Source organism: Leptonotus elevatus, chromosome 1, assembly GCF_054856555.1.
Source record: "Leptonotus elevatus isolate MCC_2025b chromosome 1, RoL_Lele_1.0, whole genome shotgun sequence".
Taxonomy (NCBI): domain Eukaryota; kingdom Metazoa; phylum Chordata; class Actinopteri; order Syngnathiformes; family Syngnathidae; genus Leptonotus; species Leptonotus elevatus.
In genome coordinates this window covers 49,428,502-49,447,903 of record NC_141239.1, presented here as the reverse complement: position 1 = coordinate 49,447,903, position 19,402 = coordinate 49,428,502, and the positions used below count along the sequence as shown (strand labels likewise).

At 39.4% G+C, this 19,402-nt stretch overlaps 1 protein-coding gene across 3 annotated transcripts in view; it reads right to left on the bottom strand.

Annotated features, from left to right (window-relative positions):
- Positions 1 to 19,402, bottom strand: part of mei1 (meiotic double-stranded break formation protein 1) — a 46,967-nt gene that overhangs the window by 7,269 nt on the left and 20,296 nt on the right. The window contains exons 17-31 of one of the 3 annotated variants that reach the window (XM_086066848.1): positions 17,821 to 17,881; positions 16,173 to 16,270; positions 13,882 to 14,062; positions 13,196 to 13,346; positions 12,807 to 12,989; positions 12,564 to 12,686; positions 11,689 to 11,878; positions 10,086 to 10,196; positions 9,240 to 9,350; positions 7,745 to 7,923; positions 7,401 to 7,485; positions 5,845 to 6,029; positions 3,423 to 3,504; positions 2,573 to 2,679; positions 2,260 to 2,391 (exon numbers count right to left, since the gene is read on the bottom strand). In XM_086066848.1, the coding sequence (XP_085922974.1) occupies positions 2,260 to 2,391; positions 2,573 to 2,679; positions 3,423 to 3,504; positions 5,845 to 6,029; positions 7,401 to 7,485; positions 7,745 to 7,923; positions 9,240 to 9,350; positions 10,086 to 10,196; positions 11,689 to 11,878; positions 12,564 to 12,686; positions 12,807 to 12,989; positions 13,196 to 13,346; positions 13,882 to 14,062; positions 16,173 to 16,270; positions 17,821 to 17,881 (1,979 nt within the window). Of the gene's footprint in view, positions 1 to 2,259; positions 2,392 to 2,572; positions 2,680 to 3,422; positions 3,505 to 5,844; positions 6,030 to 7,400; positions 7,486 to 7,744; positions 7,924 to 9,239; positions 9,351 to 10,085; positions 10,197 to 11,688; positions 11,879 to 12,563; positions 12,687 to 12,806; positions 12,990 to 13,195; positions 13,347 to 13,881; positions 14,063 to 16,172; positions 16,271 to 17,820; positions 17,882 to 19,402 lie in introns of those variants that run through there. The other 2 variants (XM_086066849.1, XR_015093960.1) reach the window with 2 other exon arrangements.

Below are 19,402 nucleotides of genomic sequence, written 5' to 3'. Positions count from 1 at the left end.
AATCGATTCGAGAATTGCGCGCCGTAATATCGCGATATATTGCTGAATCGATTTTTTCTATTATCAATGGAATAGCAATGAAAGGCAGTCAAAAGACAAAGCACATTTTTATAGCCTCATGTGGCAAAGCAATCTGAGCCAAACTTTGTGTCCGTTTTTGACAATTAATTTGATTTAAATTGGGGCCCTCAGTACAGCTGGCAAACAGCTGATGGGGAAGGTTGTTTCTCTACAAAAGTACTCTTTGCAACAAACCTGGGCTTTCCCTGATTGTGTTTCTGATATAGTTACTTGCTGTCCTTGCTGTTTTTTGTTTTTTTACAGATAATTACACACATGGACAAAATTGTTTGTACCTGTCTGCCATAGACAGAACATCCCCACAGTGGTTACTGAAATAATTTAAAAGTACAATAATAAGAAAGTAATTAAAATAACTATTGAAAAATTACATAATGAAAATCAAGCAACATAATTGTTAAAACTACACAATGAACGTATACATAAACACGGGACTCTTATATGGGACTTAATAATAATTAGGGATGGGTACCTTTCACGTTTGAACCGGAACTGTTCCAATTCTCGGTACCTAGGAATCGGTATCGGTACTCAAGGGTACCAATTTTTTCATTCACTTTTGATCATCGTTGTTTATTTAACAGTAACATCTTTTTAAAAATCAATTTGACAATTACATTTCAATATATAAAACTTGACAAATGACAAAGATTTACAATTTAAAACAAATGAGCCAGAAAGGAATAGTAAAATTAAATTATAACATTTTACAATTACTGAAGTATAATTAATACACATAAAAAAACAAAGAGTGTGAAGCAAAATACTGTGCAATGAACAACACAAGGAACGATGTTAAACAGTAGATATATAAATTGATAATTAATTGATGTTACCTTTGTTTCTTCTGCGGTTGTTTTTCAAGAACGTAAAGCCTGCCACGCTCTGAGTTCAAAATTCGAACCCACATTGGACTCAAATATAGCAAAAAAAGAAAAAAAGATTTGGTGGGGGAAGATGGATCTCGGTTTCGGTGCAAGCGACATGCGCGGGTGCAGTGAGGGACGACACCGCCGACACCTTCCTCTCAGCTGTGCACTGATTGCGGGGAACCGGGAACATTGGCAGCCTGCGATCGGTGCGGAGGCCGTCATACTTTATAAACTGTATTTGTTTGGCTTGGTGCCGCAAAAATCTTGCTCGTTTGCAAACCCAAAAATGTATTCTAATTCTTACCGTGTGAAATCTTGCGCGAGTGGGTCAGTACGCTGGTGTGCGTAAATGTTGCATTCAAGTGCGCCATGGAAAATCATCAACTGTTCTTCTCCCGCAATCACAACTTAATAGAAAGGCGTGCTTCAGAACCTAAACACGGCACCGTTTAATTTTATGTGAATCGGTGCTCGGAAGTACCAAACCCAAATCGGTCCATACCACAAAAAAGACCGTCTTCGGCACCCATTCATAATAATAATAATAATAACTCATTCACTCCCAGCCCTTTTACTGGATTTTGACTTATTTTGCAAGGCCCACAGAATATTGTGTTCTATTGCTATAAAAACATGACACCTACCCAAAGATTAGATTAGAAAGATTAAGAGTCTCTTCTTTCATCGGGTAAAAAGTATATTTGTACCTGTTTCCGTTTTGCAGCAATTAGCATTAGAATATAGCTAAGTTTCATCATTATTCACAAATCTGTTGAAAACACTGGGGAGAGAAAGCTTTTTTGCAACATGGCACTGGTTGATTTCTTATACTCTGCTGCCACATGCTGGCCATTTTTTTTTTAAAATAACTACCACTGCCTAAAGCGACCTCCTCAGGTCAGGAGCTGCATCAAATCCTTCTGTATGCTCTAGGATAAAAAAAACGTATACATTTGTTTTTGGGACCATGGCAATAAAATAGAACGTTTTTATACATTTTAGGGAGCAAATGAGATAATAATAAGACTTAATCATTTGTATTCATAATATTTCATGTTGTGTAAGACGAAGAATACATCTCTATCAGTACGATATTGTTTTACGTGTACACATCAAATTTGACTTTACATCTGCATGCAAGCCGTAGTGAACCATTCGTGACATACAGGGGCAGTGGGAAGCTTTTCCATTCCAAATGGTGGCTGGCGTTCAGTGTCAATAATAGGTTTAGGTGTCTTAAGCGTGTATGTGGTTTTGTGTGTATGTTTGTTTGCATAGTCTGTGTTCAGCACATGCACATGGATACCTGTGTGAGGAGTAGCCTGAGGGCTTGTGATGCTTCCTGGCTGAGCTTCTTAACCCCTTTCTTCTCTACTGTATCGATCACCTGGAGCAGGTCAGGCTCCCACTGTACCACCAGATTGCCATGCCGCAAAAGCTACACAGGATGCAAACAAACAGGCCACACAAATGGGCTTTAACACACAGATCCACGTTTGTACTACTTGTACTGTGTTTTATCACATACACAGAACCCCACGAATAAATGTGCTGCTTAGAAAAAGCCTCGATAAATGATGCTTGATTCGGAGGTGTGGTGTGTGTGTGTAACATCTCACAAGTGTGATGACCCTGAGAATGGCTGGGTGCAGGAGAAAGCTCTCGTCCGAGCTATGCAGGCAGTAGAGGAGGAATCGACTCCATGGCTGACAAACTTCATAATTGGCTAAAACACAACACGCACAAGACACAGACACACACGCTAGTAAGTCGAGAAATTAAGAAAGGTTCAAAACAAATCAATAACGTTTAAATGTTTTTTTATCCAGGTTCATTAACAAGTATGCTCTTATTTCCCAAGCATTTTTAAAATCATGTTTTCCAAAATATTGTTCTTGCACTGACTGTATGCTATTTTAGCAGCGGATTCCAAAACTAGTCAGGGAAAATAAACCTTATTGTCTTTAAAAAGAAAAACAGTGACTGAGTGAAGTGACTTGTTTAGCCCTTTGACTTTATGAAACTTTGTGGAGGAGTGGTGCTTGGTCAAAGAGGGCAACTGTTTAGCAGTGATTGCCCTCAGTCCATGCCGTAAAAAACAAAAACAAACATTGCTTGCTTGTGCATAACATAACAACAGGGAAGTGCCCTGCTAACTAAGGAATTGATGTAAAAACTGTGCTTAGTTTGATCTCATTTTGTCTGTGTTTATTTCTGTATATTGCTGTTATCAGTTTTGATTATAAAGCTATAACAGGAAGAATACTCTGCATTGCAACCCCCTCCACCTTGGTGAAGGCAGCTTATATGAAGGCTGTGTTGTCTTTCCCAATGGCCTGAAAATGAGTCTATGCGGGATGTAAAAACGGAAGTCAACTGTCTGGGGGTAGACTAAGTAGGGACTAGCAGAACAATACACTGAAAAGGCAGAGCTGACATGAAGTACTTTTTTTATGAATACAATAATACCTGTCTGAGGACTCTTCCTCTGAAGGAAGCCAAGCACGGAGCATATGCAGTTGACTGAGGCTCGCAGCAGTAACTCATTCTTCTGAAGAAGACAAGGAGAGAAGTCGTTAGACCTCCTGGGAGAAGAAGAATTACATCCATCCATCCGTTTTCTGAACCGCTTATTCCTGCAATATTAAAATGCAATTTAACTGAATGGGCAGCATCAGAGAAAGCATATCTTGATGCCTGACATAAACATGAATAATATATTTAAATACCGGTATACGATACAACCAGAAATAAAAAAGAATAATGAAAGACCAAACAGAAAACCATGATAAGGATTTAAATAATAAATGTATTTCCTGATGTGGCAGTTGTCTCCCAAAATACTTGAATAGACCAGGCAGCAATTGACCATTTGCACCGACGTCATGTGATCACGTGACTGCCCTATGACGGACGGCGGAAGGAAATGATTGTTGAATGGAAGTGGGCGTGACCCGAAGCGACTTAGCGACTGCTTTTTACAAATTAAAAGTTATTATTGCCCATAGAGCCATGGAATCTATTACTTGTCAGTCGAAGTTGCACATTTAGTCGGGACTCATGGAGTGCGATATTTACTTAAGTAGGAGATCGCTAGTTTGAAAACAGCCCCTTACCTTCTGTCGTCTGCTGTTAATCAAATCGCCGACTTTGCCGAAATTCACAGCGCATGACCTATATCATTATATAGTCAATGCCGTCTCTTCGCCTTACACTGGGGCTGATTCAAAAGCGTGTTGCTGGCTGAGTCTCTGGGACGAGATGTTACGCTCACACCGGGGGACAATATACCTCGTAACGCAAAGGTAAAACTTGTTTATCATGCTAACTGACTCATTTTTACACAGTCCGTTCTTTATTGAAATTCTGTGATGATGTCATATTACTATGTTTACTAGCATGGAACAAATGACTATCGTAGTGGCAAGCTATGCAGTCATTTCATGAATATGACTTGGAGTGAAAAACTCCAAGCACAAAGATGAAATCCCCCATTATTAAACAATCAAATGCACTTAATAGTTTTGAAGACGGTGCATTTTAAAACTAAGCTGTGTGTTTGTGCAGTTGGAGTGGACGCTAACTATCTGGCTCGATTTGAAACACGCAATTCGACACCTCTGTTACAATCTTTGTTAGAGTGTACGTTTACTAGTAAAATGTATGAACATTTATCTACTAATTACAACATTTATCTACCAACCTGGCAAAAAATGATTGCTGCAAATCCGTGAATACTTTGTGGGCTGCCAGTCTTTTCTGTTGTTTGCTGCTATCGATCATCAAACGTCTTTTGTCTTCATTAGTAGGTATGCGATAAAAAGCAACATTTGGTTTACTACTTTGTCTGTCTGTACAACCAACCGCACAGCAAGATATGACCATTTTATAAGATAATCGATTGGGATAAACGACGTTAGGCTGTACGAGATTCAATGGTTACAATACAGGCAAATGGCTCTTTTGCTGTCCAGCGTCCTGTAGGGGGCGTTCCCATGAGGGCTGTGACGTCACATGCAAAAGGTCAATATCAAAGAAAGTCTACCTCTACACTATAACAAAAGACAAAAGAAGAAAGTACTCAGGGATGAGAACGCAAGAGCGCAAGAGGGTAGAGGTAAAATACAGGACAAATGAAAGAGAAGAAGGTGAACAGAAGGAGAAGTGCTCTGTTTTTTTCTTCTTCCAAAAAACTAGGGCATCAAGATAATATGACACAGAATAGCAAAATTGAATATTATGCAAGCACTATTATTGTTATTTTTTGTACAGGATGACCCACTGGTGTGGAACATAGGTCTGCAATTGCTTGTAAGATAGTTTGTACAATGTTTAATACAGTACTGTGAGTAGTGAATATATTTGAGTTCAAGATAAAAATCAAGTTCCAATATAGTTATAATTTTGTTTCTCTAACATATGTTTATTTTATTTACTGATTTTGTATTTTTTAAACTGATTTGCTCTATATGATCAATATACAGAAAAAAATTATGCTTCTGCATTCAGTCATCACAACTCTTCAATCCACTCAAGACAAAAATCAAGCAATGCAGTAATCAAGAAATGTGGGAAATTTGGGGTCATTATTGTGTGATTCACCAGAACACCAACGCCGCATTCACAACTTCACTGAAAATGATCCGATATAGGCCTAGTCCTAAACACATCCAGGTGTCTCTACTGTGCCTCTAGCAAGGTAATTTTCCTCGACACCGAACTTATTGCTACTGCTGTCCCAAGGCTAAAATATTCAGAAAGCGCGACAAAGAGTGATTAGAGAGAGCCAGAAAGATTTACAAGCTGTGATGCATAAAAATATAAACAGTAAAGTATACAGACAGCAAACAAATTATAGTGAATACTCAATCTCCCACCAAGGTCATACAACCTGTAAAATAAGTCCACTGAGTGCAATTAAGAGGCACTGAGCCCCTCTGGAGCCAAGTGGGAATAATGCACCATCTTCAAGTTCCAGGGGTGTTTGGCCAACCAAGCTTGGACCAGTGGTCACACACACCAATGCAGAGGCTAAGTCAACATCGAGTAAAGCCTGCAGCAACCTCAAGTAGCTGACTGGAAATAAACAATAGGAAAAAGCAAAACTGTAAATGGCTGGAGTGAAAAAACATTACAAGGTGATGGGATTTTAAAATGTTGCAAACTTATGTAGGAGTCTGTACTCATGCGTATAATCTTTTTTCAGCGACAACCAATGTTTGTGCCTACGAATCCATCCATCCATCCATTTTCTGTACTGCTTGTCCTCATTAGGGTCTTCAGTTTATGGAATTTATGTTTTCAAGATCTGAGAGGAAATTGGAGTATCCAGAGAAAACCCACAAAAAAGGAGTATAATTGAAAGAAAGAATAAATAAGGTGAATGATTTCAGTGGGGGTGGGTTTAAAAAAAAGCTGAATGTCAACATTGAATTGATTTTCCTTTTTGAGCCTGATATCGATTCATAAAACCACAAATCGATTATTTTAATATCTCTTTTCCCCTAAAATTCATAGGAAAATAGAATTTAAAGGCCTTTTTTTTTTTGTATCTCTTACTTTTATTTATTTACTGTTCACATTAATTTAAAATCATTTACTTGCATTTATAATAATAATAATATAATAATAATGCAATAGATTTATATAGCGCTTTTTGGACACTCAAAGACGCTTCATAGTGGTTACATTATCCATGCACTCACACATTCCCACTGTGGTGGCGGTACGCTACTTAAGTAGCCACAGCTGCCCTGGGGCAGGCTGACGGAAGTGTGACTGCCAGTGTGCGTCTACGGACCCTCCGACCACCACCAAACATTCTCACCTTCCATCCAACTTCTGGTTAACACAGTCAAAATCTTGAGGTTTACATTAAATGGAGGTCTGTTATACAGCAGAAGCGAGACATATTTTACTTAACACCACTGACATAACGGTAGTGGAAATGGGTAATAAACAGGAGAGAGGAAAATTTGAGTTGATTTGCTAAATGGTTCTTTCAGGCACAATGCAAAAGCAATTGCGTTTGGTGTGAGGCCATTTTGATACCAAGTAATGATGGTAGTAGCTTCTTTGGAGTGGCACACAATTAATGAAAGAATGGAATGATTTCAAGTACTTTTATATACCCCTTTCATCACTCTGCACTGATATTGCACTTAAATGGCTGGCAGGTTAGCTGAGGGTGCACCCCGCCTACTGCCCGTAGACAGCTCGGATATGCTCCAAGACGTCTGTGAACCTTGTGAGGATAAGTGGTTCAGAAGATGGGTGGATGGATGGTTGTGTGACTGGATTTCACTTGTACTTAGACTTTCCTTTGTTTTAAAGGTAACAGTGGAATGATACTGACTTATTGTTTTATAGAGCATTTGAATTTAACCGAAGCTGGCACTTTGCTCTCATTTAATATATTTTGAGGAATGACAATGTTGAGTTTGTTACCCAGCAAAAGAGTGTCTGTATTCCTTTTCTGAATGAGTATTCGCTGCACAGCTGTGTCCAGGCTCCAACTGAGGCTTTTGTGAACCTTAAATGAATAGAGAGAGACAGTGGAAAGGAAACAACAGAAAGTGGCAAGCTTTGGACGAAATGCTAATTGAAATGCTATTTTGTCCTCAGATGCGGGGAGGCTGTGAGGTGAGATGAAAACTTGTTAAATAAAGCAGCCTTCCAGTTTTGTCATTAGAATTTAAGCTCTTTTGTCTCATTTGTGTCTTGCCCTTGACTACGTGTGTTTGTAGCCTGATTGTGATCAGTAATGTACAGTGAGGAGCTACAGCATGTACCTGGATGGAGTGCTCATGCTGTAAAGTGATGAGGGAGGACAGAAGTAGATGACTGCAGCACAGCAGGGCTGAGCAAGTTGCAGCTGAGGAGAAGTCGAATGGTGCACAGGATGAGGATGAGGAGAGGATTGTTTGGAGCTGCTCCATCACTTCACAGTTGGAGAGTAGCATGGAGACAGCTGGGGAGGAGAAGGTGCCACATTGTGTGTCATCATGTGTATGTGTGGTTGCACATCAAAGGCCTGTCACTTTGTGTGTGACTCAATCACTAAAAAAAAAACCACATGAACTCACATAAAGCTGGTAAAACCAGTACACAATAACCTGTCTGCCTATACATAACTTGTGACCAATACACTAACATTTGAATGAAAAAAAAAATCTATAGTTTATCTAATATTTTAATAATGGTTAAACATTTGCCCTGTCCTGTCCTGATAACTCCCATTTTGTTGGTCCTAGTGGAGATTGGAGCCTTTATAACTCATAAACTTAGGTCTTGTGAAACACTTTTTAATTAATCAATCCATCAGGGGTTCCGACTTCCGATAAAACTAATGAATTGTAAATGTACAGCAGCTTCTTTACCAAAGCAAGTATGTGCTTCCAGCTTGAAGAGAAGAGTTATGTCAAAGATTTTTTTGCCCGTGTCCCAGTGTATAATGCAAGGATCATAAAGCCAACATCAGTGACCTCTGAGGATGACGACAATAACAAAAATGTCCACAAACACACTCTGTTCCTGTTGAAAGTGTTCCCAGAAGAGTGGACATTATTAGACAGGTGTTGCAAAGAGAGACTAACTAAAGTTTTACTGTAGTAGTCACACATCCTGTCCCATTGTCCATATAGTGTGAATGTCTGTTTTAGCCAATAAAGTATCTTAAAAATGAGTACAGTGGGTCTCTTGACTAAATACAGCAGGTGAGGGTAGATTCATAACCATGTTTGATTGTTTAGCTTTTTACAGATGTTCTTTAAAATAGATACTAGTGGTTTTAGACCGGTAAGAGTGATTTCACATAAAAAAATAAAAGTCTTAACGGCTCCATATTGGGGCTCCAAGAGCCAAGTGAATGCACATGACTGTCCCCCCCAAAAAAATGCGGACATTAGTCGAAAATGTCCACTCTGTCAGCAAGCGAATACATTTTGCTCATTGCATACACATTTTCTGCTTACAGTTCATTTATTAACAATTTGACTTTCTAAAAGCAGAACATCTCCTTGATAAAATGAATATGAAGTTTAAAAAAAGCTCAGCTTTTTGTTGTGTAAAATGGGTTTGTCTCAAAGGCATCTTATGCTGATATTGACTCGTGAGCAGCCAGTGTACATTTTCTTCTCCATTTAAAAAAACATCTTTCTCAATACTGAAACCATTCTTACAGCATCATTTTTGTCAAAATATCACAGAGTACAGCTAGATTTTGAAGCGCAAATGGACTGTCTTGGAAAATACATGCAAAAATTGGAGAAAGAGAGTGTGTCAAACCTCTGTCAGTGCAATGTGCAGGAGAGAGACTCAGGCAGCAGTACAGGTAGTTTAGGGCAGGCAACAGACTCTCTGTATTGGATTGATTCAGCCTACCTGCAATATTACTCACTTACACACACACACACACACACACATACAGAACATGCTAAATCTGCACTGCTCGTTCTGCTCTCCCCCTGCAGTGCTCAGAGACATTAGTTTAAATACACCATAGGCTCGCTCATGCACAACTGTAAAGGCCAAGTTCACTTGAGAACAAAACTGGAAAATTCAACACAGGATAAGGCTCGACGAATGCATGCATGTTCTAAAGCCAAGTACAGTACTATAGTATTATTCCCAGAGGGATGATGGGATTTGAACATCAAGGTGCATTTATCTATAGGTGTAATACGTTTCATCATCTGCAGTGAGATCACTAATGTTCATGATTAGCAAGGATTCCGCTCGATGAAGAAGTCAGTCAGTCAGTAGCATGCAGATGAATTAGAAATGTCCTGCGGTATATCTGTCATGGGATCAACATCAATCATTCTCAAAGTCTGGGTTGTGGCTTACAGAAGGATTATGTATTGGGTCACCAAAACCATAAAAAAAAAAAAAAATTGTAACATAAAATCCTCTATTTGCTCCCCAGTGGTTTGGGAATAAAGGTGCAATGCTCTAAATGTTTGTGCAGTGAGTAAAGCACACATGTATTTGTAGTAGATACATGTTGATTGCAGTTAAGTGAAGAGTAGGTGTTGACTACTCGGTAGGAGCTTTATTTGTCAATATTAAATTGAGTGATAATGTCTGAGGGAGAAGGCGTGTGATCTGCCAGCAGAGCTGTTTTGGCCTCACCAAGGTAGAGCAGCTTGAAGTGCACTTCGTCCATCTTACTGCAGGGTAGGGAAGGTGGAATGCTGGCATGTGTTACACAAAGCAGCCTGAGGACCAGAGAGAGCGAGTTAACTGCAAGAGAGACAAAAAAACACTTTTCATGAAGATTCTAAAGGAATGATAGTATGTCATCACTATGAAAATGACATAAAATGAGAGCATTCCAATATTTTTTTAAAACCGATGTTCTCATTGCCAATCAGTTATTTACAGTAAAATATAAAAAATTACAGGCATTACAAGTGTTTCATTCATTTGGGCTGATCTGCACGAATGCAATTAATTAACAAGTAACAACTAAAGATACAGTAACGCAGTACCTTGCAAACATTATACCATGTTTTATGTATTATGAAAGCATGGTATCATTTCAAGTTACAAAGCAGTATGTATAAAAAAACATTTAAGCGCACAACTTAATGCACTTTAATAGACGAAGAATACGATGTGTACTTGAAGAACATGATAAGGAATTTAATATTTGTTTTTATGAACATGGTTGTACAGTAGTCATCCACCCGCTACAGCTATAATTAACTGAAGCTCAAATATTTCAGTTTGACACTTGAATGGGCTACTAAAGAAATAGAAAAATGTAATGCAATGGTGTGGGACCATTTTACAGTTTTTCTACCTTACCTTACAATTTTGGCTGCAGAACTAACTGTCACGAAAATTCAAAATAATCAAATAGATAAAGTACACAATACTCAAAGTTTTATGAAAACTACTACTAACTTAACTTTTTTTAAGTTGGTGTAACTTTGTATGTTTTTATGAGTAATTTGTACTAAAAGGTTTTGATTAAATTTAACTATACTAGTTTTTGGGTAATTTAAAAACATAAATTAGCTGATGTTTCATAATTTATTTTACTTATTAATTTATGATTTTATTTTAGCCCTATAGTTGACATTGTAAATAATAATTTTTTCTCAGTTTCCTTTCTGGTTTAAATAAATTAATAATAATTTATTCATAGCAGGCGGACAAATGGTTAACATGTCTGCCTCCTAGTCCAGAGGTTGTGAGATTGAATCTTCCTGGCTGGAGGTTGCATGTTCTCTATGTTCCTGCATGGGTTTTCTCCGGGTACTCAAATTTCCTCCCACATTCCAAAAAATATGCATGGTATGTTAATTGAACACTGAATTGTCCCTAGGATGTCTGTGTGTGCCCTGCAATTGGCTGCCAAAAAGTTCAGGGTGTACCCGCCTACTTCCCGAAGACAGCTGGGATAGACTCCAGCATTCCCGGGATTCTCGTGAGGACACACAGTGTACTTATGGTTTGGACTTCTGTTAACTTCATCCAGTGGTTTTACATTTGAAAATAAAGAGGTTAAATTGAATGATAAGTGCAACTGTTTTTTATTGTTTCAACAATGCAGCTAATTAATTAATTAATTGGTAAGATGGTAGAGCAACAATATTTTCTTAGCTTTACAATGTGGTTATTCAATCATGTGATAAAAAAAAAAGGGAGTTGGTATAAACCCAATATTGCACTGGACAGTCTGACAACATTAATGCATCTACACTAAATGGGACCCCCTGTTGTCTACCTTCTTCAACAGGTTTCTGTTCTTGTACATGGCCCATCCTCTCAACACGGAGTTTCTGCAACGCCTGGAGCAAGGCAGGTTTCAGACTGGTGCACAGGTCTGCCTCAAAGTCACTTTGACCATCCAAGAGAACCATCAGAACCGACATTGCTTGCTCTGCAAATGCGGCCTCCCTGGTGCAAACTATGTCCTATATGGTAAGACAGTCAAAAAGAAAACGGGCGATTTAGAACAAAACATGGAACTTCATCTGTCTTTGAGTTACCGTAAGTGTTAAATTGAACTTAACACAAGCATGCCTGACCTTAATTAGTAGATCTCTATTGACCAAATATGGGTCTTAGAGCACAATGGCATGGGTGTACTGTGACAAAATAACACTTAAGCTGCATATCACCAATCATCTATTTATGCATTTTTGAGTGTACACTAGAAGAGTGCATTAGTTGGCGGATGCAATTCGTTTGGTGCATTCCGCATTCACTCACTGTACATTTTGCAAGTGAACTAAAATCTGTAAATACATCCACGTGTGTGACGATCATTGGTCAGAAATGACAGGGGTGGCATAAAGAGCACAGACTCAGAAATGGAGGAACACTTTGGAAGTCCTCCGTGCTGCAATCCTGCTCTGCAGATTTGTGCTGTTATTAGAGTTGCAAAAGAAGATTGAACATAGGTTTCGCAAACCGGACCAGAGCCCATTTGGAAGCAGACCGAGACCACCTCAAAAAGTTACAGTTGTTTGATCCGAACAAGGATTCGTTTGTGTGTAGACTATTGACAACTGTATAAAAGGTCAAGACCAGTGTAGGAAACGAATCCTAGTCCGTTTAAAGTGTTAAAGTGGACCAAACGGTGCAAGTTTATCTTACCAAGAGGATCAGGATGACAGATGGGTACTTCTTTAACACAGACAGTAGCTCTACAATTTCTGTGGTGGGTTCCTGTTCTTCCTCCTCCCCAGTACATCTCTTCGCTTTAACATGTCTGTCTGTCTACACGCACACAAACACACAACTTTGATGAGTCTAATAAGATAAACTGGCTCTAATTTGGAAGAAATTATCATACTATTAACACATCATATGAGAGGGAATAAACAAAATGCTTTTCACCACAGTCAGTTCTGAATCTGTGGACTGTGCTTTGTTGGTCAACCAAAGTTCCAAGACAAGGGTCCCAAATTTTTCTTTGAGCAGCGGCTGGCCACAAATGAAGTGGAGGATGGCAGGATGGTGGATGTAAAGCAATGAGAAACTTTGACAGGAGAGGGCCTTGTTGATGCAGTCTAAAGGAGCCTTGAGAAGGTTGGCAAAAAAAGGGGAAATAAAAAAGTGTTGGAGTTCGTGCTACCACACCAGAAAATTATAAACTGTTAGTACGAAAATAAAAACGGACTTTTGTAAAATAAAATAAAAAACTATATTTTTTATAATAATTAAATAAATACATAAAAAAAAAAAGAACTATAATGTGATATGATGTGTTATGTAAACTTAGTTACCCCTTCAAGTGTAGTGCTCTTATCCTGTGTCACTGCTAGCAGGTAAAGAGAAGACCGCAGGACCAAGGTCGGGAGCCTGTTGCTGCCTTCCTCCTGCACTGAACGCAAGAGCCACACTACACTGGAAAACACTGTCTGGTCTGGGAGGAGCCTAGATCATACACACAACACAAATATAAGAGAAACAAGTAATTCCAGATACATACACCTGCACTTGAAGACCAAACTTAAGGCAGAAGATACATTTATTGTATTTATTGCAGATACATTTATTTATTGTACTAAAAGGAACAAACTAATAGGTAATGCATACTCCTATCACTGAGTAAACATTCAGCCTTGTTCTTTTTCAAATCTACCCGGACTAACAAAAATTGCCCTTTTTTGTACTTTGTTAGGTATATCCTCTTTACATGGACCATCTATCATTGTTTTTCTTTTCAATATTTTTTTTATGATTTTGGCAGAAAACCCAGAGAAAACAAACGCAACATTTTAAAATACTGAAATCTAAAGGGGTCCACTGCATACTGCTTAATTAGCTTCTCATAACATCAAGAGTACTTTTTCCCCCCTTAACCCCTCATACTTAACACAATTTTTCAATGTATTTGTTTTACATGTATCAACATCACACTATGTGTAGATGAATACTTCCCTGATAAATGTTTAAAATGTGTGTATACCTGTCTCCTTGCTGCAGGGCGAGGTTTAGTATTATCACAAGACAGTATTGAGTGGCTCTTTGGCCTTTGTAATCACACAGTTGGAGTCCTGGGGACTCACACAGCAGAGTCGGCCAGTCTGACAGCCGACAGCACAGAGAGAAAAGATTGTACTGCAGGAGATTTTCTATTTCGTCTGCATCTGGGGGTGGAAACCAAGGAAATACAATAGAATTTTAATCAAGGAAAGAAGAATCATTGCTCAAAATTGTGTTCCTCATGAAACGTTTAATAAAGGCGATAAACACGTATAATGTAATTTCTGTCAAGCTGTTAATTCAGAAATGTTTATGGAAGATGATGTTTCCTCTGTGATTGAGTTGTGGGTATTAATGCACACATGATGCTGCACTTACAAAATTGAGACATGTTTTTGACAGGTGAAAAAAAAGGGGACCACTGAAATATAGAAACCAAAACTGAATTGAATGTGCTGTTTTGAAGGCTCCAGCATGCCTGAGTGAGAAAATAATTTTGAAAAGTACCACAATATTTAATTTATGAAAGAATTGCAGACAACGATTAGAGATTTATAAATGGTTAACGAGAGACAATAAGTTGTTCAGAGATTACGCAAATAACCAAGCTGGGGGAAAAATACAGAAAGAGAAATGACAGCGGTTCATAGTAGATAGTAGTAAAGTAATAAATGTTGAGTATTGGTTATTAGACCACTGATACATTACCCTGACTGGAGCTATCATGACATGACTTAAATGCAGTCGTTAATGTCGAGTTGTTCTCACTTTTGCAGTGACAACAGTTTCCACTTTTCAAGACTATCTTTTGTCCAATTATTCACAGATGTTTTTTTTTTTTTTTTTTTTTTTAAGAGCTCAGTATTGTTCATTCGGAAATGTCATCATCATTGCTCTTTTTTTTTTTTTTTTTTTGTGTGTGTGTGTGTGTGGGTGAGTATGTGTATGTGCGTGCGTGCGTGCGTGCGTGTATTTGTTAGCTCACCAGAAAACCTATTAGAAAAAAATCTCATATCGTTCACCTAAACCGAACACCAGGAGACCCGAGGGGACCAAAGAAAACCAAGGAAGGTGAAATCCAGCACCGACCAGACACCCCCCACCAGAACTCCTCCCCAGCCCAAGAAACATCCAGACCCCGGGGACACGGACAGGGGACCGCAGCACTGCTCTATACTGCGGCCCCCAACCGATGGCACCCCCACAAGCCCCCCCCCCCCCCCCCCCCCCACACACACACAAGTTGTGTGGTGTATTAAAATTGGAGGGGAGTTGTAGGGTGAAGACGGTGTTTCCACCCTACCCCACCCCACCCCCCAAAGTGTGTTATGTGCCCTATATGTCTATAAAAGTGTATTGTGCAAACCTAGTGTAGTGAGTTAAGAGGAGCGACCAGCGGGGCCCTCCCCAACCGGGCGGGGGCAGGAGGCGCACCGGCCCACCAAGCCCCCACCCACCCCACCAGGACCCCGGCGGGCATATGGGACCCGTCCGGCGGGGCAATAGGGCTCGCGCCCCGGATACTGGGTCCCGCCCGAGGTGCCAGGACGCCCACTGGAGCGGGGCGGGCACGACATCAAACCCCAGCCACCCCCGCCGGCCCCTGTAGCACCGAGACCCGGGCCATGGATGGAGCCCCCGGCCCAGGGGAGGGGAAGGAAGGCGTACCGGGGAGGGGGAAGGGAGGGGGGAAGGAGACGACAAGAAGGGCAGGGGGCAGCGGCAATTCTGCTATTCACAGATGTTTATAGTTAAGAGGTTGCTGATGTTAGACGAGAGTGCCTGGCTCACCATCACGGTTCTGGTGCATCCCAAAGGTGTTTGATTGGGGTAGTGCACTGACACACAAGCTCTTTCAAACGCCCTTTCCTCAGAACACAGTTGTTAAAGGAGAAGCGGGGTAATCATGGGCAAGCTGCTGTTAGTCTTACATGACTGCACACTGCCTTGTCTGTTTACAGTGGAGCCACAAAAACACTGCATATTGTCAGATGATAAGTTTATTGTAGATGAATGGAAATGTTGACCCATCACCCAAACTCATGAGGGGAGAGTAAATGAAAGACGTGGTAGCAATACAGAATGGATGCTCAGAGCAAGCAACACAATAAAGAAACAGATTGTGAAAAGGAAAACAGCTGGTGTTAATATACTGTAATATATTCTGATCAAGAAGACATTGACACAGAATCGAAGACTCACAAACTAAATCGTTAAACACCAAGGTGGTTTGCGCTCTGTGTGTGGTGCTACTGTGTGCTTGTATCTGCATACCCTGCTGAGAGGCGCCAGAAGCAGATACGGACTGGGAGAGCAAACACATACTGAGTTTCTGCAGGAAATCACAGCAAGCTGCATTTAAATGTGTGTTTCTGAAAGAATATGTGAGAGACAATAAGTATTAAAATATGGAACTGTCAGAAAGAGTGCAAGAAAATTAGTTACTTATATAAATACATAATGAGGACACCACAAAGAAACAAAGCACAGTCAATTCGGAAAAAAATGAACCACGACTGACTATAACTATCTACTGGATGCTACCGATGCCATCATTTAATCTTTCAACAATGAAACATTGCACATTCATTAATATTAATACATAGTTAAATTTGTCGCTTACTGTCTACTACAATTTAGACCACAAAAACACACAGAGAGAAGAAAGCTGTATTGGTTTAAAACAGATACAGACATGTATGTTTTCCAACAGAGACAAATACGAAGTCTACACTTTTGGGGCACCACTGTTTGGCACATGTACATACCCAATTCCAATGAAGTAGAGACGTTGTGTTAAAACATAAATAAAAACAGAACGCAATGATTTTCAAATCATGTACAACCTATATTTGATTGAAAACATTACAAAGACAAGATATTTAATGTCCAAACTGATAAACCTGATAGTGTAGCGACTATCGGCCGGTTGTAAGTTTTGCAACCTCATCAAATACAAAGGAACTCCTTCCTTTGTCCTGGGACACGCCAAAGTAGGGGTTGATTGACCAAGAGACTGTCTCATCTTCACACACAGCAAGTCCCAACCCATCTGCAATGAATGCAGCAGACTGACTGACCCCCAAAAAACCTTTTCCAAAATCTGACAGACTGTCTTATTTTGCAACAGAACAATGAAATGTTTGCCATTCTGAAATGTTGCTCCTATGAAGTATTGTGAAGGTATTTCATTTGTGTGGCATGTTCCCCACCCAACTTTCCACTTGTGCACGTGTTTACCGTTGTCAGCTCCAGGTTACATTCCAGTGATGTGGCCGGATGTCCGTGTTCGAATTTATTGAATCTTGAACTCAGAAGCTTGGCAAAGACGGGATCAAAAATTCAACCTAATTCTTCTTTACAAAATTCTCCTCAAGCTGGTAATTCTCCACCAGCCTCTGGTGAAAACTGAGACACTAGACAGGACCCCTGGTGAGGATGCTAGCCAGTAGCCACTCTTTTGACTTTTGGCTCCTCTTTTTTATCTCTTGCCCGGTTGCTTGCCACAAATGCCAGGATCCAACTGGTCACATTGCACATACGCTTTTTGGATATTACTTTAGCTTTTCTACCATGGGTAAGTATGTTTTGTGTTTAAATAGTGTTATTTTGTCATGTTTTAATTATTTCTCTCTTCGCAGAACGGTTTTATTTTTAAATATACTGGATCTATCTCGCATGCAGACGCCTGACTTCTTGTCTGGCTCGTGTAATTTCTTCAGCTTCATGAAAATCCACATGCGGAAGCCGGAGAAAATTGAAACCTTGCTGAAACCTTCCGAAGCTCCGGATCCGGAGACGCACAGCACCGCAGCTGGTGTGAATTGACACAGACTCAAATGCTTTCTTTTTTTGCAGCTTCCGTACAGAGCCTGTTCCAGATCTGTATTGTAGTCAGTATGAACTGGGTGTTACAGTGTACCTGTTTCCCACGCAGAAAACCGCTTTGTGTTCCAAAGCCATCCTGTAGAAACCAGAAGATGCTGGGGGAAGAAAAGGTGAAGAAGACGAATGAGACAGCAAATAGGGAAACGGCAGATGAAATACATACATATATATATATATATACATATATATATATATATACATATACATATACATATATATATATATACATATACATATATATATATATATATATATATATATATATATATATATATATATACACATACATACACACATATATATATATACATATACATATATATATATATATATATACATATACATATATATATATATATATATATATATATATATATATATATACACATACATACATACACACATATATATATACTATATATATATATATATATATATATATATATACATACACATATAGGTTTGGGTTTTTCTTTTCTTTTTGACCACATCGACCTATATCTAGCCCCTCCTTCTCCTCCTTTCTAACACCAACTGCTGTTACGCCTTCCCTCACTACATCCATTAACATTTTCTTAAGTCTTAAGCCTCTAGCTCTCTCACCCTCTCTTCTGGACTCAAATCATGAAATTCTGCTCTCTCTACTTTTGTCTCTAAAATATTTTACCTTGGCTGTCCCACTGATCAGTATTTTTTTTAATTCTATCTAACATGGTCACTACTAAACAGAACCTCAACATCTTAATTTCCACCACCTCCAGTTCGGCTCCCTGTTGTCTCTTCAGTGCCACTGTCTCTAAGCCATCATACATCATAGCTGGCCTCGTCACTGCCTTACAAATATTGAATCGAGGCAACTGGACTGTTTGTTGAAGACGTTTCATCTTACATTTACTAAAACACAATGCAACTCCTGACATTCTCTGTACTTCTTAGGTAAATAATGCATCAAAGATACTCTTCCTAACCATGAAACCATATTGTTGCTCACAAATACCCACTTACATCCTGAGTCTAGCCTTCACTACTCTCTCCCATGACTTATTTGTGTGGTTCATTAACTTGATTCCTCGATAGTTCCAACAACTCTGCACATCACCCTTGTTCTTAAAAATGGGGACCATTATTCTGGAGATGCTTCTCTGGAACCGTCTCACCCTCTAAAATCCTATCTAACAACCTGGTAAAAAAAAAAATTCCAGTCACATCTCCTAGAGATGCTTCTATACCTCCACAGGTATGTCACCAGGACGAACTGTCTTTCTATTTTTCATCTCTTTGTGCCTTTCTAATTTCCCTTCAATAATTGTACTTTCTGGTCCACTAACATTGCCACTTCTACTTTTCCTTCTCTCTTATTTTTCTTATTTATCAAAACCTCAACTTATTCTGTCTGCCTATCTAGCACATTTAAAAACTTTGGGCCAAATCGACTAAGAATGCGCTGCGTCCCCTGAGTGCCAAAAATTGCTCCACATCTACACCCGCAGCTTTCTCCCTGTTAACTTCCTATTCACTAAGGATATTGCTCTAATGATACACCAGCGCAAACACACTCACAAAGTTTGACAGCTGGGAGCCAATTTGCGCATGATTTACCACACATGGCAATGGAT